The sequence below is a fragment of the Salvelinus fontinalis genome, chromosome 28, assembly GCF_029448725.1.
Source record: "Salvelinus fontinalis isolate EN_2023a chromosome 28, ASM2944872v1, whole genome shotgun sequence".
In the NCBI taxonomy this organism is placed as follows: Eukaryota; Metazoa; Chordata; class Actinopteri; order Salmoniformes; family Salmonidae; genus Salvelinus; species Salvelinus fontinalis.
In genome coordinates this window covers 14,695,703-14,720,590 of record NC_074692.1, presented here as the reverse complement: position 1 = coordinate 14,720,590, position 24,888 = coordinate 14,695,703, and the positions used below count along the sequence as shown (strand labels likewise).

Genomic DNA, 24,888 nt, shown 5'->3' with positions numbered 1-24,888 from the left:
GGGCGTAACTTTCATTGGGGACATGGTATATGGTATATCAGCAATTGTTGTTGACATGGTATATCAGAAATTGTATGGTATATCAGAAATTGTATTTTTGTGCAAACCCTATATGGTGCAAACGCAGTAGACCCAGCAGGTCGGGCACGGAAACGTATAGCTACACTTCCGGTTGCAGTTTTTTTTGCAGTGACTGACACAGCTGGAGTGGGGGGAGGCCTGGCTCAAGTGAAAGCGAGCTACTGGGGGAAATGGGCGATGTTTGATCGGGAAAAGGTGAGTTCGACAGACTTCAACATTGATTTGGAAACAAACGGAAGATAATATCATCATCAAAACGTTGTTTCTGCTTGTGTCATTTTCTGAAAAGGTTGCCCGCTATCGGCTCGCGCTAGGTTGCTGTCCGTCGGTAACATTAGCTTGCTGACGCACACGCTTAGCTAATTTTGGGGGAATTTGTCTGTAAAACAAGGCTTCCAAGTTAGCTAAGCTAGCTAGTCATCTTCGATATACGTTAACAGCCATGATCTCTGCGCATCCCGCACTGTTGTATTTGTTCTGCATCACCGTTCTAACTAGCATACTTGCTAACGTTATTCAAATAACGTAAATTAGCTAGCTCGCTAACCAATAACTTGTTTTGATAGCCTTAACTGTCAGCCTGATGTTTTATGCAGTTGGATGTAGCCACCTATAGTACCTCGCTAGCTAACTAGCCTGTCAGAATTTGTAGCAGGCTAAGGGGCTAATGTCAGATCGGGCGGCAGCAAGCTTGTCTCTAGAGACCGACACAGTAAGGTTATACAGAAGTTATACTAAGTAACGTTACAACTTTTCGACGCTAATTAGTCCGCCTTGTTATCCCCCACTGGAAGGAAAAGTCACATCTAACTTTCTAAACATGATTATCTTGTCAGACAGTGTATCAAGAAAACGAATAGCCTAGCTAGTTCGTGTAGGTAACGTTAGGCTAAAACAATGTTCCATTTAATTTTGCTAGGACCCAAAGTGGCACCATAAAACGCTCGTGTTGTGGAAATGGAACGGTTGCTTTAGTTGGGTAACATTTGTTTAAACCGCTGTATAACAATCAACTATAGTAGCTAACGTTAGCTAGTTAATTATCTAGTTAGTTATTGTTGCAACTTGTAAGTAAAGTTGACATTATTTTGGGACTAGCTAGCTCGCCTCCTGTACTCAGTCAATTGATAGGCATTTGGCTAAATAACATGCGAATTAGCTGCACTGATTGAAAACAAACCTTAAAACTGAAATATATTAAATGTAGGCCAACGTTATTGGATTACACATAAATGATAGGTATTTTTTTTCTTTATGTGGTGCATCTGGCTTTGATAAAAGGCCAGATAAAACTACTGGTAGTCTGGTTGTATGTTGTGGACACAGCAGTACAAAGTGCAGTGCTATCTAGGGTCATCCAGGTGTCCTTGAATTCCAGGATTTGCCAAAGATTTGTTACATTAACTTGTTAGATAGTAAGAAAATAATTGGTGTGTCCTTCACTAGGTAATGCATACTGTGTTAATAACTTGGACTTGTTTGAGCAATACCACAAACATAAAGGGAAGCACAATGTAACAGTTGTTTTTCAAATAAAAGGGAAGACAGAACAACACCCTAGCACCCTGAAATTCAAATTTGGACCTAGAAGACTACAGCTTTTTTCAATCTACCCCTCTAGTCAGGGAATGATTTATACCCAGAACACCAGCTGTGTGTAATTAATTATCAGGAAGGACCTATAGTACTCCAGTCCTCGTAGGGTGAGATTTGAATACTCCTGCCCTAGCCCCTGGGCTTTTTACGCACAACAGTGTCTAGGGTTTACTGAGGAAGTTGCGACAAACACAAAACATCCAGTCAGCGGCAGTCCTGTGGGCGAAAACCCCTTGTTGATATGGTCAAAAGAGAATGTCAAGAATCGTGCAAGCAAACAGGCAAATAACAGAGCAGAACGGCATTTTGGAATGCACAACTTGCTGGTCCTTGTAACGGATGGGCTATTGCAAGAGACGACTACACCGGGTTCCACTCCTATCAACTAAAAACAAAAAGGAAGCGGCTCCAGTGAGCACGCAATCACCAGCAGTGGACAATTGAGTGTAAAAACAATGCCTGGTCTGACGACTCCCGATTCTTGTTGCGCCATGCTGATGGCAGAGTCACAATTTGCCGTAAGCACCATGATTCCATGGCCCCATCCTGCCTGGTGTCAACGGTGCAGGCTGGTTGTGTAATGGTGTGGGGAATGTTTTCCTGGCACACGTTAAGTCCCTTGATACCAATTGAGCAATGTTTGAACGCCACAGCGTATCTGAACATTGTTGCTGACCAGGTGCATCCCTTCATGGCTACGGGGGTCTGACCCGGTACTAGATGGCTGTACTGAATAAACTGGCTACTGAATGTATTAACTGCATTGGGAGGAGGGATGTTTGTCATACTTTTTACATTTGTATTATTTTTGGGGGGATTTAAAATCATGATAAGTGTTAATTTTTGGCCCATTCTGAACCTAGCCCTATACATGCCTCCTGTAAGACCTTATGGTCCGAGAACTGTACATGATGGACATCTTGGGTGTCCTTATACTTCTTATAGTGTGCTCTTAAATATGCACTATGTCTAGATTCTGAAACACATTTTTTCACAATTTATTTTACATAAATATCTCAAGCACCCTTTTTTAAATTTAGATTATTTTTAGACTTTGTTTGTCAATATATTACATGTCACATTTCCAGAGGGGATTCTCTGGTACTTTTTTAAAGATATGACACGTTTTATACATCGAAATGTACATTATAGGTCACTAACCAATCACAGCCCTCCTTTAGGATTGTACATTCCGCCAATCACCAGCAGAGGGAGTTCCCTTTGAAGCCATTTTCCCATTCACTGTGTTAGTGGCGCTAGTGCTTTGATGGTCATGGAATTTTGGATGGTGGTAATTGGCCAGCCAAATGACTGCGGTCATAATAATAATACAAATATATTTTTTGGCGCACACTTTATCCTCTTCTCTGCTCCTGACTGCATGTGCTGCCATTAGGGCTGTCCCAGATGTCCTAAAAAAATCTTATTTCAAACTAACCTATTATATATGTAGTTTACTGAGCTTGTCTGATGCTATAAGCACGTTGTGTGATTTTTAAATAATTAAGACACACAAATGATTTGAGGCAGCTAGACAGGGCCTAACTAGAAGGGGAAAAAACATGTTCCCCAACCACTACCTCCCGCTGCTCCTGGCTTTTGCATATTCTGCCATTACGCTCCTGAAGTTGCCGGTCATAGGCTACTCCAGGCGTCGGCAAACTTTTCCATTAGGAGTGCCAATTTATCTTACCGTTTTTACCGATCTGCATGCCAGTTATGATTTTCATATGCACATTTTCGTGGAACAGTTTCATTTATTTTATAATGGTCTTTGTATCTCAAAATCATTGTCATGTGATTTAATACTTCTCAATCCAAATAAATTTATACAAATCTATAAACTTCTGTTGCCATTTACTACTATATAAAAATAGCCTACAAAAATTGCAGCCTGCATGTAAAATATCCTGATAAAAATGAAGCCTGTCTTCAAGAAACATTGTATCAAGTATCAACTTGGTTCAGCCCAAAACTTGTTCTAACAAACTTGCAACTTGTATAAAATATTCTTGTTCCTCCGTTTCCTGCACCAGTGAGCTCCTGACAGACACCGCTGTATTTGTGCAAGGGATAAGAAGTAATCAGGTAGACCTATTTTATATCTTTTCCACGGGATCAGTTTTCCCCTTTCACGCCAAGTGGTTATCGAAAGGGAGAGAGCTGGAAATATTTTTCAAATGGGCTACATTGAGGAACTATTGTCATTCTCAATAGATGTAAAAACATTTTTTTTGTTTGAGGTGAAGAAAAAAATACTTTGAAGCTCCACAGCTCATTAATGGTGGTGAGCAAAGACGATCAGGAATACTGTCAGATCCCCAAATGGGCACATTTTATAAGCCTACATTTGGGCACAGGCCAGGTAGCCTAGGCCTACTTCTGCACGTAATCAGGTGTGCATTCTCACTCAACATTGACAGGAGCGCTCCAAACAAAACACAATGAATAAATTGACAACTCGGAAATGAAATAAACCAACACTTGTTTCTCTCAAGTGTAGCCTTGGTTGTGCGCTCTGCAAACAACGTGTCCTCTCCGACAATGACAACTAAAAGACTGTAATAATATATTGAATGCATTAACAGAAATTACAGTAACCAAACAAATTGTAGATTGGGAATTAAGGTTAAAGGTACTACTGGTGATAGTGGTGTGCCATCCCCGCTGCCTCTGCAGTGGATTAGTCCACTGAGAAAGGCATCAATCAAGACATGCCATAAAAGTTTTTTTGCAACTGCTTGACTCAAATTATTGGTCAACCAACAGCCTATTTACCGTCCAGTCGACTAAATAGGGTCAGCCCTAGCTGCCATAAACACAGAATGAGTATAACGGGCGTCTCTTTTCAAGTAAAAAATGGCACAATGGGTTGACTGGCGGCCATTGGGAGTGTACCCATAGGAGTAAAGCAGGAAGTAAAATGACAACTCGTAAAGCTGCAACCACACAGAGACTCCGTCAATGGTGTCAACTTGCGTGCGAGAGTAGAGCGTCAATTCGCATACACTGCCAACTTATTTGTCTTGAGAATCCATAATAAGCAGTTGTATTTATGTTCGCTATGTAGCCCTAGTGAATTACTGTTGTTCCTTTTGACACACCTTATGTCCTATGGGAGCCACCGTACCTGCCTCCTGTTATGTTGGCTCATGAACATGAGGAGAAATGTGGCTAATATACCCTAGCAGTTTATAAAGAATTTGTCTCTTATGTAGTTTTGTTCTTTCTACATAATGGTATTCTCTCTTGAACAGAGTTTCACAGCCGCAGCCTGCCTAGCCTATATGCCTGTGCTGGAATCAACAAAGGTAGGCATAAAGTTATTGTTTTCAAATATGTATTATTGGTACAGGCAGCTGAACTTGTCAACACTAAATAGACACTTAACTATACATGTCACTATTCCTGATTTAACAATACACATAGTCTATTTTCTGGCAATTTACCCACTCACTTTATAAGCATTCCTTCGCGTAAAGGCGAGAAAAAAACTTGCTTTCTAATTTGAAGTGCATGATGCTGTTAATGCTCGCGGTCCTGTGTTTTCTCTTCACTACCGTGCATTCTAATTCCAGCGTGTAAAAAACAAACCCCCAAAAACGCTTTTTGTTTGATTTTGGCTTCTCACACAACTTTCTTGAAACTTCTGACAGTTATTTTATTTTCATGACCGTCTTCATCCGTGGCTGTCAGTTATATGGTAATTGTGCCAGCCCTAGGTATGTATGGTGGTGCTCATAAAATGTATCATAATGTCAAAATTAGCAGGGAACCCACTGAGGAAATGTGGTGTACTTCTAGAGTATATTGTTCCAAACAATATGTCTAAAAAATAAACAAAATCAAAAGGGTGCTTTAAGTGTTTTAATATTTAAGGTGAATAAATTAATGAAATTGTATTTCAGAATTTAGACACTCCATATGTTAGAGCACACTATAAGGAGTATCATGACACCAAGATGTCTGTCATATAGGTTCACGGATCATGAGTTCTTACAGGAAACATGTAAAGGTCTAAAAATAGCCTAATTTTCTCAAATGATTTGTGATGCAAATATAAAAAGCATGTCATCAAACATCTTTCCTCCCAATTAAATTTGTTCTGGCAATTCTCACAAATAATCTGAGATACCCAAAATATTTTCAGTATGCTGGAGTTGATTCGCCCCACTAGGTTACGAATTGCCGGTATTTCCTTTTAAAGCAGCTGAGCCAGTCACATGTTTGTTTACGAGTAGTATCTAATTTGGAAGCTAACCATATCTTGATAACAGTGGAACAATCCAACCTTACTGTCTAATTTGTTTTGTGTGTGTGTTCAGAAAGGTTTGATTCCCACGGGGGACCTGTATGAAAATGTATGCAATCACTACTGTAAGGCACCCTGGATAAGAGCGTCTGCTAAATTACTTAAATGTAAATAACTATAAGCTGGGATGTCTGAACTGCAAATAGTTTGTCAGAGGCTATATAAATTTTTTCTATTCACTCGTTAGCATTTAGCTAGCATTGGCTATGGGATTTGACATGTACTTATTAGCATTGCTAACCTTTGGCTTACTGATGCTCAGTGGGTTTTTTTGTGTTTGAAAATAGCAGCCCTTGTGTTCAAGGTCGGTGATACCACATATCCCGGGATTTCGCAAGAATCGTATACAAATCTGGATACCACCCAAGCCTAGTTTTGACAGAGTAGTAGGGCTGGGAATTGCCAGGGACCTCACGATATGCTATTATCACGATACGATTATCTATTGTGATTCAATATTATGATTTGATTTTCCAAAAACATTGCTCACTATATGTCTGCTAGAGAAACAAGAGCATGACACGCTGCAAGCATGTTGGCTCACTATTTAAAAAGCTATAGGATGAAAAATACTGGGTTTTGGCGCAGGTACAGCCGACTAACGCTACCTACAGTAGCAAAATAACAGGTGAAGGAAGTTATGGCTGTTACTGGTGGTTAGCATAGTGATTTACTCAGCTCAGCACTCAGTTTGGCTCAGTATAAAAGAGACAGATTTGACTTCTCTGCCCAGCGACTTACAAGCAACAGGGAAGTATTTTTATCTGTACTGATTAGGCTATGCCCAGCAAATATACAAAGCCTGATTTCCCTTGCTAATTTTGTAATGGCCATTATTTTAATTAGTCCTGTGCTTTTTGTAATTGTGCTGCAGTCACTCCACGGCAGCTTGGTTATCAGTTTCTCTGGTCATTGAAATGTTCTTTACCCAAAGGGATTGGCCAGAACGGAGATTATTGAATGGCAGGAATAGCAGCCCATGTCAGTAATTGACAGTAAAAAGAGGTTGGTGATGACCTGTCAATGGAATGAGGCCGACAGTGACATCCCGAATGTATTATTTTCATGGTGTTGGTCACATTTTTGATTAGGTTAGTAGCGAAAGGATTGCGTTGTCTTCCAGTGCTTTCTCTTCAATGCATGGGGAATTCTAATACAACATGGATGATAGGAGTCAGAATATAGGCTAATGGATAATGTCTTAATCAACCCAGAAACCCAATTTCCTGTGGGTCAATGATAAATGTGTTAATTCCTTGTTATTTCCATTGCTCAAATTCCGTGTGCTTGCAAGTTATTCTGCTCACACCAGGGCAAATAAGATAATCCCCCCCATATACTCCCCCTCCAATTTCACAAGATCCATTTTCTCAGAAGTCTCCCACTCCCGCCCATTTCGTATTGCTCTGCCATGTCTTGCTTGTTTTGCAATTTTGGCTTGGTTCGGGCTGCATGCTGTTTTGCAAAATAGGCAAAACACTGCTTATCTTGAAGTAAGCATTCATTGCTTGTTGTTTGCCAGTGCTGACATTCCTGTTTTTACAATATGCTTTTTTAAATTGAGTGATGGGCAAGTTTTGTAGGTTGTCTTTTTGAAGTGCATTCTTTTGTTCAGTTACAGGCCCACATTCCGACTAGTCATAAGCCTACCTACAGCAGATGAAACACCAGAGTTCCACTTATCTGGTCTCAGGTCACTTCCTGGTACCTCAGTTTGTCCTGTACTCAGACAAAACAATATGACTAGAAAATGGATTTTACACTGGTCAAAGTTAATTTCACTTTTAGACTTTTTTTGGGGGGGCTTAATCAAACCTGCTAAATAGGGATGTGTACGGTTATTCAAATATTAGAATATCCAAACGGACGTTAGAATTCGAACTTGTGAATACACTAATGCAATGCAAGATGCAATAAAATTACAGAATTAAAAGTTAGCAAAATGAAAAGGAGTAGGCTACAACAGCCTACCTATTGGTTGCTCGTTTTAATTGAATGGGTAGCTGGCTACTCTAGTCATAACCCTGTTATATGGGATGATTTAACATTGTGGCAGCTACAAGTTAGATCGTCTTGGCTGTAGCCGAGTTGCCTTGGCTAACATTACTTAGTCCCTCTCTCCCTTGCCTGCTCGGCTCGGTCCCATCTCACACCGGCCCCTCTGCAGCTGCAGCAATAGAGCGACAGTGTCTCCTTCGCGCAGCAATGCTCAGGTTAAAACGTACATTTATAAAAGACGCATTTATTTCGAACATCGATATTTAACAGAAATTAATGATACTATTCGAGTAGTGAAATTATTTCAAACCCCCATCCCTACTGCTGAACTTAAGTGAGTTTGTTTTTCCAGTCCATTTTGAACCTTGCTTTTGTGACCCTCACTGCTTTGGGTTCAGCTCAGCCACTCGGCATACATTCTTTGGCTGCCCTTCAACTTGGCTCTCAGTTCAGTTTGCAATGCATGGTGTTGGGAGTGGGACAGGCCACTGACACGTTTTAATATGCATGCTATATTTGAAAGCCTCATGATGGCAGAGGGAAAATAATGCACTTCCATTTTCTCTTTCTTTCTTTTTGCCATCAGTCTCCTGTGCCAACCAGGATGAGAACATATGGGTAGTGGCACAGGTGTCTTGGCAAGCCTAGGCAATCAGAGAAAGTGTTTACGTTCTCAAACTGCTGACAGACTCAATGCGCAGAAGATCATACTGAATTTCCAGGGAGAGGCAGGCAGCGTGAGAGAAAGGGAGGAGAGATTGGAGTGGGGGGAGAAGAGGGCAGAACTGGAGAACGGACTGAGATGGACACGTTTTTGTAAAATAGCTCAGGCCTCGGTGCTTAAACCGGATACCTCGAACACTACATGACCAAAAGTATGTGGACAACTGCTCGTCGAACATCTCATTCAAAAATCATGGGCATTAATATGGTTTGTTCACACTTTTTTTTCTATAACAGCCTCCATTCTTCTGTGAAGGCTTTCCACTAGATGTTGGAACATTGCTGCAGGGACTTACTTCCATTCAGCCACAAGCATTACTGATGTTGGGCACTGATGTTGGGCGATTCAGGCCTGGCTGCAGTCAGCGTTCCAATTCATCCCAAAGGTGTTCGATGGGGTTGAGGTCAGGGCTCTGTGCAGGCCAGTCAAGTTCTTCCACACAAGCTTGACTACCATTTCTGTATGGACCTCGCTTCGTGCACGGGGGCATTCTCATGCTGAAACAGGAAAGGGCGTTCCCCAAACTGTTGCCACAAAGTTAGAAGCATAGAGTCATCTAGAATGTCATTGTATTCTGTAGCATTAATATTTCCCTTCACTGGCCGTGTGGCTGCACGGCCATTGAAACCCATTTCATGAAGCTCCCGACGATCAGTTCTTGTGCTGACTTTGCTTCGAGGCAGTTAGGAACTCGGTAGTGAGTGTTGCAACCAAGGACAGACGATTTTTACACGCTACGGTTTTCAGTACTCGACAGTCCAGTTCTGTGAGCTTGGGGTGGTTGTGGTAGTTCATTCTGTGTTGGTGTCTGCCACAGAATTTTTATCCTTTGAGAGGATGTTTCTTTTATGGAGATCAAACTATCTTTTGTATTTTTTTAAATTAGTCCACAGTGCCAACATACCTCACCTTTTTTGGGGCGGCAGGTAGCCTAGTGGTTAGAGCGCTGGACTAGTAACCGAAAGGTTGCAAAATTGAATCCCCGAGCTGACAAGGTAAAAATCTGTCATTCTGCCCCTGAACAAGGCAGTTAACCCAATGTTCCTAGGCCGTCATTGAAAATAAGAATTTGTTCTGGTAAAAAAAATTAGCATGTCAAATTTTCAAGATATAGGATTTTGAAGAAGCAGTCTCACTTGCCACATCATAATGAAGCAGTGTTCAGTCCCGCTCTGGGTGTGACCAAGTGACTTGACATTTACAGCTAGGCCACTTTGTTGCCAAATTACCAGATTTTTTTTTTCTTTGCCTAAACAGATTTTTAAAAGGAAGTGCAATTAAAATGTAGAAATGCTTTTAGAACACATTCTACTTCACATGGAGGACTACTGTTCTTGTCATATTCCTACTGAATAATTCAGTAATTTGATGATTCATTTGAAATTGCGTCAGTGTGCCGTGTCATGGTAGTCTATCTTGTTCTGACCACTCAAGGTTCAAGGGCCTGCAATGTTAGTGCAGTGAGAATTTTCACTCCAGATCTGCTTGTATGTTTTGTTGTTTTTGCTCGCTAGTTGTTTTTGCTGTGGTGCAGGTTACTTGTTTTCGGAGTGCTTTTGTGTTTTGATCTTGTGCACTCCCAACAATAAAGATGGCCTGAATCCTGAAATGGGTGGAATGACTCCAGACTCCATCTCCAAACTTGGATGAGGCTGCAGTTATCCCTACAGTCATTCCTTTGCGAAATTACTGTGAAATTTCCCAGATGCTGGATCTTATATCAAGTCGAGATTGTTCTCGTATGTGTCAGTAAGGTCAACCCTTAACTTGGCTACAACACTCAATGCTTTTTGCTGCAATCGGTCAAATGCACTCGATTATTTTTGTCCAGGCATTTCTTGTATGAATATACTCAACACATATTTGTTGAAGCACCAGGGAAGTGTACAGTACTGTTTTTTCATAAAAAATGGACATCCTTTTATGCTGTTGCTGCTAAAGATTGAGGGTGTCTTGTATTAGCCATGTCGAAAGCATCGTTTTTTTCCCCAGGCCAGTGTGAATGTGAAATGCTGTAGTCTAGGTTGCCCAGTGTTGGCATATTTCTGGCACAGACAGCCAAAGTTTGCTCATATAGCATGCTTGTTTTTATTTGGCTGTTGTGGCACACCCTGATATTTTGTATGTGAAAATGAAACTTAAAGACTAGCCACTGATTCAGTGGATGACATGTGTTCTAAGATGTATCCTGATTCTTATTCATAATGATGTTTTTGTTTTCTCCGTTTCTGCCACAGGCAGCCTACAAACTGGAAAGACCTATCCAAGAGATGGACGACGGCAGTGCCTACATAGAGTTTGACGTGCCAGAGTTCAGCAACACCGTTCTCAACCAGCTCAATGAGTTGCGACTGCAGGGGAAGCTATGTGACATCATCGTTCACATCCAGGGCCAGCCGTTCCGTGCCCACAAGGCCGTGCTGGCGGCCAGCTCACCGTACTTCCGCGACCACTCGGCCCTGGGCACCATGAGCGGCCTGTCCATCTCCGTCATCAAGAACCCTGAGGTGTTTGAGCAGCTGCTGGCCTTCTGCTACACTGGCCGCATGTCCCTGCAGCTCAAGGATGTCGTCAGCTTCCTCACAGCAGCCAGCTTCCTGCAGATGCAGGCCGTCATCGACAAGTGCACCCAGATCCTGGAGGGCATCCACTCCAAGATAAACATCCCCTCCAGCGCCACAAGCCCAGACAAGGAGGCCTCCCAGGCCAGCCGCAATGGTGTCAAAGACAGCAGCCTTTTCATCAACCCCACACAGATCTCCCCCCCATACTACTCCAGGCACAGCATAGAGGCCCGCTCTGAGCTGGCTGCAGGGAAAGGTCAAGGCAGGACCCGGTACCAGGAGGAGGGCCAGTCAGACCGTGGCAGCAGTGACGGTGTGTCAGAGCAGGAGGCAGCCATGGAGGGAGAGACAGAGCAGGTGGAGCTGATTGGGAAGGACGGTCAGGTGACGGACGTGCACGTGAAGCTGGAGAAGACAGATAGGCCCAGCTACTCGGACAGCTCCTCGGCAGGAGACGATGGCTACCACACAGAGCTGGTGGATGGAGAGCAGGTGCTGGCTGTCAGTGTTGGCTCCTACGGTCCCGTCATCCAGCCAGCCGGCTACACTTACTCAGGCCTGTCGTCCCCCTGCTTTGTGAGCCTCAGCAGCTCCAGCCCCTCCCGCTCCATGCTCAGTGGCTTCAGGGGCGGCCGAGCCAGAGCCAAGCGCCCCCCAGTGACCGTCCCAGCAGAGGTCCTGGGTCATATCAAACCGGGAAACACTGAGGACAGCAGCGAGGCGGTGTTGGGCCAAGTAGGTTTTGAGAACGATGTGCGAGAGCGGAGCCTGCGCAGCCAGTGGTACCCCTACAACGAGAGGCTCATCTGCATCTACTGCGGCAAGTCCTTCAATCAGAAGGGCAGCCTGGACCGCCACATGCGCCTGCACATGGGAATCACACCCTTTGTCTGCAAGTTCTGCGGCAAGAAGTACACGCGCAAAGACCAGCTGGAGTACCACATCCGTGGCCACACAGACAACAAGCCCTTCCACTGCCAGATTTGTGGCAAGTGCTTCCCCTTCCAGGGGACCCTCAACCAACACCTGAGAAAGAAGCACTTGGGGGCCTCAGAGGGCCCCAACCACATGGACTCTCCAGAGAGGACGGAAGGCAGCTCTGGTCAGAAAGATCCAGAGGATGCCTCAGAGGGGATGGCCTTTGAGACGCAGTATGCTGAGGAGGCTCCGGCCAACGACATGGAGGAGAGCTCAAAGTGCAGCCCTGAGGAAGCCGAGGCGTCCAGATGTGATTTTTAGGCCCTGGCTCTGGTTGAGGAAGCTTTAAGATATGTTCTTTAAACGTTTAGGATTTGTTTTGGAACCGGCTCCTTTCAATGTTGAACCTACTTTGTGCATCCACGTTTTCTGCCTGTCCATCCATTTTTGTGAAAGTCAACTGTTGCTTAATGTAGAAGAAGAGGAGAAAGGGGTACTTTTTAAAAATAGATTTCAAAGGGAAGGGCTATCAACTTGCTATTGATAAGGTGCCCTCAATAATCAAGGCCTTTTGTTTTTGCTTTAAAAAAGATATATGTTTTTAAAACATATTTACAGAGTAATATAGGCATGTTGCAATAATTGATAATGTGAAAGCTCTGATAAGATGCTTATCATATCATGTTTTTACCTGACCTGTTTTTGCACATGTGGCCAAAGGAGGTCACTTTACTCACAAGGAATTATTTTTCTGCCAAGTGCAAAGCTTTGTGTGAAATATCCGTTCAATACCTCATGATACAACTACATACTCATAACAGACAGTATTTTAGCTTTTATGAAACTCCACCGGGTTCTACCTCATATCCAAGAACCTACCAAGAACAGAAGTGTTCACCGTTTTAAAAACAAACCGTTTTGCTTTAGGGTCTCTGTTTAATTTGCCAAACTCTAGGCAGAACATCCTCAGTTCCAACGCTAAGCCTTGATACTTTAGACTAATATTCCTTGCTGATTGTATGAACGCTGGACCCTGTCCTTGTCCATTATTTCATGGTCAGACAGGATGTAATGTGGGCAAAGAACGAAGGTGCTGTATTGATGTTTTAAGAAATATTAAGTGCGTTTGCATTGAGCATGCGCAAGGAGGACAGTGGATAGAGTACAATAATAGAGGATAATACATGACATGCTTTCCACTGTCTCTACAGCCAAGATCTATTTCAGCAATAAGGCCTGAGGTGGTGTGGTATATGCTCAATATACCATGGCTAAGGGCTGTTCTTACGCATGATGCTCCACGGAGTGCCTGGACACAGCCATTAGCCATGGTATGTTGTCCATATATCACAAACCTCTGAGGAGCCTTATTGCTATTATAAACTTGTTACCAATGTAATTAGATCAGTAAAAATATATATTTTTTTCATACCCGTGGTATACGGTCTGTAATACCATGGCTTTCAGCCAATGAGAATTCAGGGCTTGAACCACCCAGTTTATAATTATGTTTTTAGAACACACAGGACAAATTCCTCTTGTCTGTCTCTTCACCACTGAAGGTCACATGCAGTTGGCCAGTTTTCTCTTCTTAAGCAATGAGGCCCAAGGGTGGTGTAGTTTATAGCCAATATTCCAACGCAAAGGGCATGTTCTTATGCACGACGCAGAGCAGAGTGCCTGCATACTGCCCTTAGCCGTGGTAAGTTGGCCATGTATCACAAACCCCCAAAGTGCCTTATTGCTATTATAAACTGGTTACCAACGTAATTCGAGTAATAAAAAGAAATGTTTTGTCATACCTTTGGTATACGGGCTGATATACCACGGCTATCAGCCAATCAGCATTCAGGGCTTGAACCACCCAGTTTATAATATATTTTAATCCACATGGGATCAGTGATTTGATCCTCATACACAGTGAAGTCATTTGGAGTGTCTTCCATTCTCTTGATGTTTTAGTTTATTCTCAACCTGTTTATGTGAAACTCTTAGTTTATTTGTGTGGAGATTATGCTCAGTGCAGAGTCCCACTCATTAGCTTGGCACAGCAAGGGCAGTCCTGCCATGAATCTGTGCATAGAATCAATATGCAAATAAGAATGAAGGAATATCAGCCATCTTGTCATGGCATTTCTTTATTCACTCTCCATTTCATTAGGACTCATGTTCTGCTCTCGTTTTCTCATTCACTGTTTCTGCCCTTCCCTGATCCGACATCACTGTTGCGATGAGGGAATCAAATGGGAAAGCTCATTGATGCCTCATTAGAAAATAAGCGCTTGATGGTATTTTGAGAGAAGCTTGTGATCCAAAGTAATGGTGCCCTTTTTGGGTTTCAAGTAGAATGGTCTGAATGGAGACTTGGTGATAGTTTTGTTCATTTTTTTGATGTCTTGAAGATCAATGGTGACCATAAATGTATTCGGCAAAAAACTAGGCTACTGCTTTTTAATAGTCAGGAATCAAATTGGAATTGCTTCGGTCAGTGTAAGCCCTTTTGACAACTGATGTTGGTAGCTAGCTATTTCAGTGTTAATAGGTAAATAATCATTGAAGGCACTGTTGGTCTTCATCTGCTTGTTTCGAGATTAGCTGGGCTGTCAGGGCCTAGCAGTTGGCCGAATGACCACATTTCAAAACGTTAATTTCTGTTATTCATATCGTCATAACTCACAAATGCACATATGGTGGTGATGGGGGGGGTATGTTTGTCAGACTTATATTGCATTACATGACTAAGCATTGCAATGCAGAATGCCATGGCATAGTACAGGCCCAGGAATTAGCTGAACTGGCTTTCGACTTACTGTATGTCGAAATGCTTCTAACTATGGTAGTTTTGAAAAATACAGGAATAAATTCAGATAATTATTGCGCCAACATGCTAGTCCAGAGTAAGCTCTTTTTAAAGGCCCAGTGCAGTCAGTGATTTTCATTGTTTTCAGTTTTCCCTTCCCATTCAGACCACTCCCAGACATTCCTAGCTTGAAAGTTTTTGCTAAAAAGCCATTTTTGTACAAATATATTACAGTAAGGTACTTAATTGTTACCCATAAATGATTTGATATTGATATAAAAACAGCTGCATTGGGCCTTTTAAGATCAGGTGGAAAGCTGATCCTTGAAGAGCACTTTTTAACGACAGTCATTTTGCCCCCTTATCCCTCTTCTTGCTGATTTGCTATTTCAGCAGTGTATCCTATGTACCTTTTTTAGTATTTACACATGATAACATAATCCCATAACTACAGTAAGCCTTCCAAGGGGGTAGAAGGCTGAAATAAAATGTTAATTGTCACATGCTTCACTGTTTAGAAGTGTCCTGAAAAGCCCAGAGGTCCAGGTGGGTGTGTGAAAGAGCATTTCCTCTTCATTTAATGTAGCACCACCATTTATGATACCTGTTATTTTTCGGTTGTTTGTTCCTTTTTTTTTTTTGGTACTTGGTTTATTATTTTGCAGTGAATTTTGTTTTCATATTGGTATTGAGCAGTTTTGTTTGCATGTCCAGTGTTTTACCCTATATTTATTTAGCAGTGGCGGCCACCTCAAAATAATAGTTTATATATATTATGACACTTCCACTGTGGGGCTCTATTTGTCTCTTTGTGCAGTTTGAAGGAAGTATAAGGTAGTTTTGCAAACCATTGCTAACTAGCGTTAGCACAATGACAGGCATGCTAGCTGTTGAGTTATTGCTAGTTAGAAAACTTCCTTTAAACAGCAGTGCGTCTTTGCAGAAATACATATGTGTATTTCTGCCCAGACATGCTTTTAAAGTAATGGTGTGAGATTTTGCCAATTAAGCACTTTTTCTACATACCCAGTCAGATGAACTCATGGATACTAGTTTTGTTTCTGCCTACAGTTTATTAAAGGAAGTTTCTAACTAGTGTTAGCACCATTGCTACCTAGCGTCAGGGCAATGACTGGAAGTCTATGGGAACAGCTAGTATGCCAGTCATTGTGCTAACACCAGTTGGCGATGGCTTGCAAAACAACCTTCTACTTCCTTCAAACTGCACACAGATACATACATATAGCCCCACAGTGGAGGTGTCATAATAACCATAAAACCTAGCTGTCAAACAGGGAAATGGTTCCAATCGTTTTTCCATCATTCATTTTTCCCATAGGGAATTTTTAGAAACACTTAATATAAGGGCTGTGTTTTGTGTAGGCTTATCCTGGTGTGACGTTTTGATAATGTAAATTTCTCTCGGACAAGGGGACTTATCAATATATTTGGCTCTATTTACTCTGATTCAAAAATGTGAATTTGCTTCAAAGTAGACATCATGCAAAACTACATCTCTGCAAGCTCCTGCACTTCATCAATTTAAATCTTGCGTAGTCTTGAGACAGTTAACATAATTGTCCATAAAGAAATGTAGCGTTTTTATTGATTACTACATTTAACTTACTTTTGATAGTTAATCCAGAGATTCTTACCTTTGCCTCGATTCGGCAGTCTTGTCCAGATCACCATGGCATTTGTACTTCTTTATGATAGCCACATTAGCATCTATTTAGCATTTCATTTTTGTGGGGTAAATACAGACAAATATATTGATTAAGATGCCTTGTCCTAGAGAGATTTACACTTGTCAAAATGTCACGTTAGGGTAAGCCTACACGAAGCACAGCCCTTATTTTAAATGTTTCTAAAATCCCCTATGGGAGAAATGAATGATGGAAAAACGATTGGAACAATTTCCCTGTTTGATCTCTAGGTTTTATGGTTATTATGACTCATACTGTGGTACACTATTGTATCCACACATTCATCTGCCCGGTTAAGTAGAAGGGCTTAGTTGCCAAAATCTTATCCCTTTAAGATCAGGGTGACAAATTCAAGCTGATATTTGTAGTGAACAGAGCGAGCACAGCCACCACATGCTCCTTATCTCCCTACAGTGCCGTAGTGGCGCTCATCAGTTCTATTTCCGATGGTGTCAACATAATTACATTTTCATGTGTTTTGGAGTAGAATGTCTTGAAGTCATCAAATGTGTTTCTCACAGCCAGCAAAGAAAACCAGCCCACCCCCCTGCTTCCTTTGCCACCGGTGTTGAAAATAAATACTAGGGGAAACACTACTGTTCATATCGTTAGGTCACCAATAGTCTCTCTATGCCCACTACACAATGGGTTCATTGTTTTGATGTCCATCGTCTTGTTTCACCAGATGCCATGGAAACCAAAAGGACCCTTCTCAGATTTAGTGAATTCTGATTCGCTATCGTCTTGTTGCTGATCCTGTCTGTTTTTGAAGATCAGTGACGGGCCCTTTCCCTTTATTTTTTCCCAGTTTTTATTTTCTCCCACAACATGCTTGACAGTGTTGTGGCCTAAAGTCAGCCACAATCTATTTTCCACTGTCTGAATGCCTACTAGGCAGAAGTCTAGAATGTCATGTTCTGTGTGGTAACCGTCTTTGTAAAGTCTTATAACCCTGCTCATATTGAATCTGTCTCCCTACCGATTTATAAGAGGGAATTGACCTCGTCATATAATATAATCCTTCTCATGATGTCTCGCTTTATTAGAACAGGGGCAGACTACTATAGGTTATTGTGCCAGGAGTCCAACAGACGATAGCATGATGGATAATCCTCCATAGAAAACAAATACTGAAAGACAAAGGTCTGTCTATACATTTGGCCAACGAGGCAAGATGAGTTTCCTACATAAGATGTAGGTAGCCTGGTTCCTATTTCCAACTGATGTTCTTCTTACAGTTGAGTCCCACATAGTCTTGAGCATGTTGCCACAAATGATATTTAATATCATGAAAGAAATTGTACAGAAATTGAGTTTGTTTATTTATATAATTGGAGGATACCAACCATATAAATCCTAGTAATATTTTGAAGAACAAAAAAGGCTTTTGAATCGTGATCTGTGCCTTGCCACAAACTATATCCCTGACTCTATGGCACTTACAGTGGACTTCTGTTTTGTGCCTGCCTTCAATGTAAAGAATGAAATGGGTCAAGGGGAAGGTATATCTATTGATAAAATACTGTAGATTTCACTTTAATTTGGTAAAATCTTTCCTGTGTTTAGTTTATGCAACAATTAAATGTCTTAAAGGGAATGGGCACATAATTGAGAGTAGTTCAGCAGTGAGGAGAATCATGTCTTAGATATATGCCCAAGTTGATCTCTTAAATGATGCTTACATGCCACCTCCATTTTTATTCAGCCGTACTTATTTAGCCCTACTATTTCCTTGTCAGACCCCATTTGCTATCCATTAATAATGTGATGAATTGTGTTTATGGTAATATGGTGACTTGTAATATGGTGACTTGCATGGCATCTAATCACAGTCGTGAGCTGTTTTGTTCCCCTCTCCAGAGGCTGTTTTGTATGTTTACTCTAGCCTTTCTGTTAGCACTGAGGACAATCGAAGGCATCGCCTTCAGTCTCGGAGAGCGCGAGAGAGGAGAGAGTACAGCTAGACTCTTCCCCTCTCAAGATTCCTTTTGTAACATCTGGCCAGGAGGGACAGCTGCTTGAGAATGAGCAGATTTTAAAAACATGACATTTGTAGAGTGAAAAATGGCAAGATTACCCTGTTGTATTGCACGTCACTCACCCACAAAATAGTTTTTGAAATGCCGATGGCTGTTTTTGGAACTCAACATTAGTTATTGTTTTTGTCTCGTCTGGCATGCACTTAGAAATAACCTGTCTTTGATACATTCATATTCCAGAGAGGATCTACTTATCATTTTAGTCTCCACCTCAAGGGACTCTATTACTTTATATGAAGGGATCTTTTTACCCTTAAATGGTGCTTATAGACTGGTCTGTTTATTTATAGATTTTGATATACAAAATACTATACACTTGCATATTTACATTATAGGGCGGGGGGGCAATTTGGGTAAATGCTTTTATCAACATTGGCTACTAATGCCACACCACTCACCAACCAACTGAATCTGACACTTATTTGCGTTCACTCTGTTTGTTCAAAATTATTCACAGAAAAGGTAGGAGGGAGATGCTCGTGGGCCAGAAGTAATCAGAAGGAAGTGTTTACAGGGAAGGCTGTTTGACTACTTTTTGAATTTTTGAACAGACTAACTTCAGGTAGTTTATGAACACTGATATAGACTTTAACAAAATCTGAAAGTCTTCCATAGCTTCTCTCAGCCTTTCTCCACTGTGTAATATACAAAAGCAATAACCTTTTAAGGGGATGTATTGTTATCAGTGAGCCTAATCTAATTCTGGGCCTGTCACATCTCAACTAAACATTGAATGTCAGGGAGCTATCGAATTGAAGTAGGACGAGGACAATTTGATATTGATATTTTTTATATATTTTGTGAGTCTTTGGACAGGTTGAGTGAAAATGCTCATTAGGTGAGACTGGTATTGCTGGTCTTCTAAGTACGCATCCAAAGCCTATGACTGTCAATTAACTGCAATGCAAAAGCTAAGCATGTGATTCAGTCAAACTCAATGGCACTGGTTTTAAAGTTGCACCTCCGTCTGTATCAAATACTGAAAGGGATTGTGGGCTGCAAAGCCACATTGGGAGTGGCGACCTGTGTTCATGCTAAAATGTAAAGGTCTCCCCTTTCCCCTCGTGTACTGAGACTAAGGTTTCAGCTGGTCAGAGTGGAATTGGTCAGTGCTGCTTTAACTACATGTTAAGACTGGCCTGTTTCCTTTGATGTGAAACTCCTTGGTCTCTGACATTTGGTGGTGTCTGGATATCATGTATTTTGTTGATATGGCACAAATAAATAAGTAGAACTCAGGGTTTATACTAGTGTTATAAAGTGGTCACTCTGGGCATACAGCTCATATGCGTAGAATTCAATGTGCACTTCTCTTCAGGTGGGGAAATCAATCCTCAGTCAGTGGTTCCCAAACATTCTGCCTCAAGGGTCTCACTGAACCCATGTTTTCCGTTCCCCCTCTGCATGCGTGTGACAAGCACAGAGGTTCAATGTTGAGGAACAGGGGAGACCTTTTAGTTTGGCCAGGTTGGTCAGTCCACCTCCCTCTAATCCACTCTACATACAACCCAACTGTGAACCTCAGAACTCTACTGTTATGTACAACTATGAAGTAAATTAAGCTAGCTAGAGCTGAACTATTAACTTGCCATTTATGAATTTATTTTATAGCATGAAATATATGATATATTTATTCAAATTATATTTTACTCATAATCATTCTGTGCTGCTTTTTGGGGGTTCTTACGCTTGTAAATTGCTTTTTTATGATACAAAGAAATGTCAATAGAAAATGCGTTTGTTTGTAAAATAAAGATGCTGATTTGGCGCTCCTGTCCAGTGATTTTTCTTGCAGAGGTGAGCAAGCTGTTTACAGGTTAGTAATTACACTGTTGTGGTGCAAATAGGACCTTGCCTGCAGAGGGATATTTGCCACACAATCAGGATAAAAAAAGCAAAGTTAGTACAGTAGATAGCTAGTAGCAGACAACTTCAATGACAACGTTGAATTCGAGCAGTCACTGACTAAAAATATTTATTTTATCCACAACCATAGAGCTCGCCAGCTTGTAGCCCAAAAAATACGGAAGTGAGTTAGGAATCCAGAAGTAGAAAATTCTATCAGGTAAATTCATGGGGAAATAATCGGATAAACGCCAAACAAGATCTAAGGTTAACACAGGCTTTGGAGAAAATGCATTCTATGAGATATCAGTCAGTTAATATGACCTTTATGGCTTGTTTTGATTACATATACCTCATTCACAAAAAGTGACGTTAGCAGATTAAGGTTAACTCATCGAACAAAACAACATCTCAAGCATGTTTACCACATACCTTATTCTCTGCAGTTACCCCCCCCCCCCCCCCCCCCCCATAAAAGAAAATCCCTTAGGCCAACGAGTCATAGCCGAGTTGGCCTCTTAGTGTCTACAAAAATATGCAGTTTCTATTGTGGTATATGATTACTCGTGCAACACAAAAAGGTAAGTATATCGCGCAACATGGTCATCGTGGAATTCTCTGTACAATTTGCATGCTGTGGGCATTTGTAGGCGGGCCGGCTGTAAAAGAAATGGGACACCAATTTAGATTAATACATATTTGTTAAATTTAGTTATTTGACCTCTTGACATGAATTGCTGATGTTTCAATTGCTTAGATAGCCTGTAACATGGTCAGTTGGGATTTGGGTCGGGCTCTGCTGCCACTTTTTCCATCTTCTCCAGTTCATGGCCAACATGTAGAACTTCTGCTCTCGTGGACAGCAGTGTCAGTGTTTGCTTATCCTCCCATGCTGTGTCTCCTCTGCACCACTAGTGTGCAGTCACCACCAGGCAGCTTGTGCTCCCGCCTCCTGGCTGTTGTCCAGCTGCTATAGTGCTGGAGCCCAGCCAGCTCCAGGAAGACTTCCATGGCCACAGTGTTACTGCAGCCAGGTGCTGGCTGATGGAACTATGCCCAGTCAGCTCCCTGTACTGGGGAGAAGGAGGACATGGCTGGTCCTGGATCTGTCTGACCTTTGGACCAGAAAGGGGTTCATCCTCACAGCCCTTTGGCCCTTCTGTGTCATCTCTATCCATACAGCTTCTCTCCCCAGACTAGAGGGATATCCAGAGTCAGCAGCCTGACTATCTGGCTTTGGTGGCATATTGATGGAAGAGTTTGGAAGCCAGGTGGAAGCTCCCTGTGTCGTAATAATCCATAATGGTGACCTCAATACACCAAACCCCCTTTTCCTGCAGCCGTTACATTTCGATGTGTACAAATGGAAATAAAAATGATGGAATGATAATTTGAAGGTTTTCTCTTACTAAATTGTCTGTGTTTCTGGGTTGATATTATTACAGGAGATGTTACCTGTACAGCAGAGATCCTCAGCTCGCAATGTAAAGGAGGACCTGTGCATTCCTCCACTCACACATAGTAAGCTTGTTGTTTAAACCATTTTACCGGTTGAATGTAGAATCTGACAAGTGAGCTAATATTAGTCATAGCATTATTGGAGTTTATAAATTGTGTCCAAGCCACTGCCTTTGGGTGTTAAGTGTTTATGGATATTGCTTTGTTTTTCATGGAGAGTTTAGTTTACCTGCATTATCCTGTGATATCAGCTTTATAACTCATGCATGTCTCCTTCCCTCTGTCTACTAGGGCTCCTCCCCTCCTAATGAACAGTGATCAGTAACCATGGAAGTGTTTGTCTGAAGTACTATATGCCTGTCCTTTTTAGCTGATTTATTGACAATGCCACCAGAGGGGGCTAGAGGTTAAACATAAATGGCAGTGCCCTGTTGATGCAGAATTGCAGAATAGAAAGACTAGTTGTAGTAGGCTACCTGTATGTCAGTAGTTTATGCGACTTTCCTTACTATGCATTGATTGAGGAGAGCAACAGGAAATAAGGAATTATTATTCTCCCCTTTTTGATTGTGATGCTAGACAAGGCTGTGATCATAAAGAGGGTCGGTCACGAAAAACTCCTGGCTTTATAGGCTTCTCTTCCTCTTTTGGTTTAATTAAAGCGGTCACCCTGTCTGTTTTGGTAAAGCTGAGGGATGAACCTGAAGAAATGTAACCACAGTTATGTATGCAAGGGCTGACCATACATGATATCAACATTATAATTTTAACCCTGTTTTGAGGCTATGTGTAACAAGCGTATATTTTGTGTTCTGATGGGGTATGACAGTTGAACTAAGCTCATGAGGCATTTATACATTATATTCTTCAATGGGTATATCATTCATATGTCCAAAAATGTATGTAGAAACGAAGGATTCTAACTTTAAGCCTACTTAGATAACAAACTTCAAAGACAGTATGACAAGATGATACTGTCTATATTGACGTATTTGAGTCGCCTATTTAGAGGAGGATAATGAGGTTACACCGGATATTATGCTTGAGTTTAAAGTGGTTGCATGTGGATTGACTTACTGCTCTATTTTCTGTTTTGGTCCAGAGGAGGAGGGGATGGCTCTGATTGAGGTACTGAAGATCAGAGAAAAGTGAGATGACCTCATTTACTAATATTTAGTAGACCAATAGGCCTATTTGTTTGGTACTCTGCTTGCTTTGTTAAGCTTTAGAAAATAAATGGATGCTTATGATGAAATTCAGTTTCAATTTCTTTCCTAAATAACATGATAACATAAACTGAGGCAGCTGAAACCTGAGTTTGTGGAATCCCAGTCACTTAGCTTTTGGTTGTGAAGCCTACCTGGCAGTGAGCTGACCCACATTACTTTGACTGATGAGGCTTAATGTTAGAGCGTAACATAAAGTACATTTACTACCAGCAGCCCCTTTTTTCTTCTCAGTCTCCAGTTGAATGTTCTGTTTAATGTTCTGCTGTCCGCATAGTTTTAACATATGCATCCACAGTGGAAGATACAGTAGATTCATCAAGTTGCACAGCTGTGCAACAGCTAGGTCCCATGCAGACAGTGTCAGTGTGCTATGATTTTGGGGCCAAATCATTCGATCTGGGAATGAATTGGACTTAAATGGAGTAAATGTCAGGGAGACCTTGCCACATCTATCATCTGCCATGGGTTTAAATGGTTTTCGATCACCTTTGCAGAGTGGATTTCACAGTTGTCATGTCCCACTGTTGGTATTCAATGGTTTGCCAATGTTTAATTGCACCAAAATTGGTTTCTACCAAGCCTAGTTGTCTTCGGAGTTCATTATTTTTAAGTGGATAAAGAGTTGCATGTTAATTTACTCCTATTAATGTACTCGTCAATTTGATTAGGGACTTCCTGATTTGCCATACCACAAGGTCACATATTATGTGAAAATGTATTCAATATTGATAATATGGTTTGTCCATGTTGAGTTCAGGAACCGGGGGAAATATATTCTCATGTGAGAGTGCTGAGTCCACTCTACATAATTGTATAGGCTAGCCTAGGCATATAACCTGGACAACTCTGAGATTTTTTGCAATAAAAGTATGAGTTTTTAATGTCATTGTTTAGTAATGTATCAGCGGCAGTAGCCTCCATTTAACAAAGCAGATGTGAAATGTGCTTTCAGTCGTAGTTGAGGTTGCATACACTCAGTAACTAAATCATTAAACAATCTGATCCTGAAATGACACTTGAAATCACTCTGTTCAGTGAAATAAAGAATACAAACGCACTACACAATGAAAACCTAGGACACCCTGTAGTAGTGTTTTATTTAGCTAACAGGGTTCAAATAAGCACTCAGACGGTGATGTACTGTCATGGCCATGGCTGCTCTAAACATTACATACTGTAAACCTGATGTTAGAATTTCACAGGCCTACTCAGGCTAGGACAGGGGTTATCTTACCGTCACTAGCAGTTGTGGCTGGGTCTCCCTAATCTGTTAAGATGGTCACAGGTGTTACTAAGATGTTTTAAATCGGAGTGAAATCAAACTTATTTTTTTAAATGTTATACACAAGTGTAGTTTTTTATTGTATTAAAATTATTGATTACAGCTTTCAACTCAAAGATGAATAGGCATTATACAGGTTGTTATAGCAGACTATAGCAACTGGTTGCCAGTTGTTCCACGTTTACGTAGTCAGAGCACTATGAAGTCAAGTTTGGACACCTACTAATTCAAGGGTTTTTCTTTATTTAAATTATTTTCTACATTGTAGAATAATAGTGAAGACATCACAACTATGAAAAAACACATATGGAATCATGTAGTAACCAAAAAAGTGTT

The 24,888-nt window shown here is 41.3% G+C and overlaps 1 protein-coding gene across 2 annotated transcripts; it reads left to right on the top strand.

Annotated features, from left to right (window-relative positions):
- The first annotated feature begins 183 nt into the window (after window positions 1-183).
- On the top strand, window positions 184-20,506 carry LOC129826238 (zinc finger and BTB domain-containing protein 34-like). Of its 2 annotated transcripts, XM_055886740.1 has the most exons (3): window positions 184-276; window positions 4,935-4,988; window positions 10,949-20,506. In XM_055886740.1, the coding sequence occupies exons 1-3, from the start codon at window positions 259-261 to the stop codon at window positions 12,512-12,514; spliced, it is 1,638 nt and encodes a 545-aa protein (XP_055742715.1). In that variant the 5' UTR covers window positions 184-258; the 3' UTR covers window positions 12,515-20,506. The 2 variants fall into 2 exon arrangements, with proteins under 2 accessions (XP_055742715.1, XP_055742716.1); XM_055886741.1 differs by lacking the exon at window positions 4,935-4,988.
- The last annotated feature ends 4,382 nt before the right edge of the window (window positions 20,507-24,888 follow it).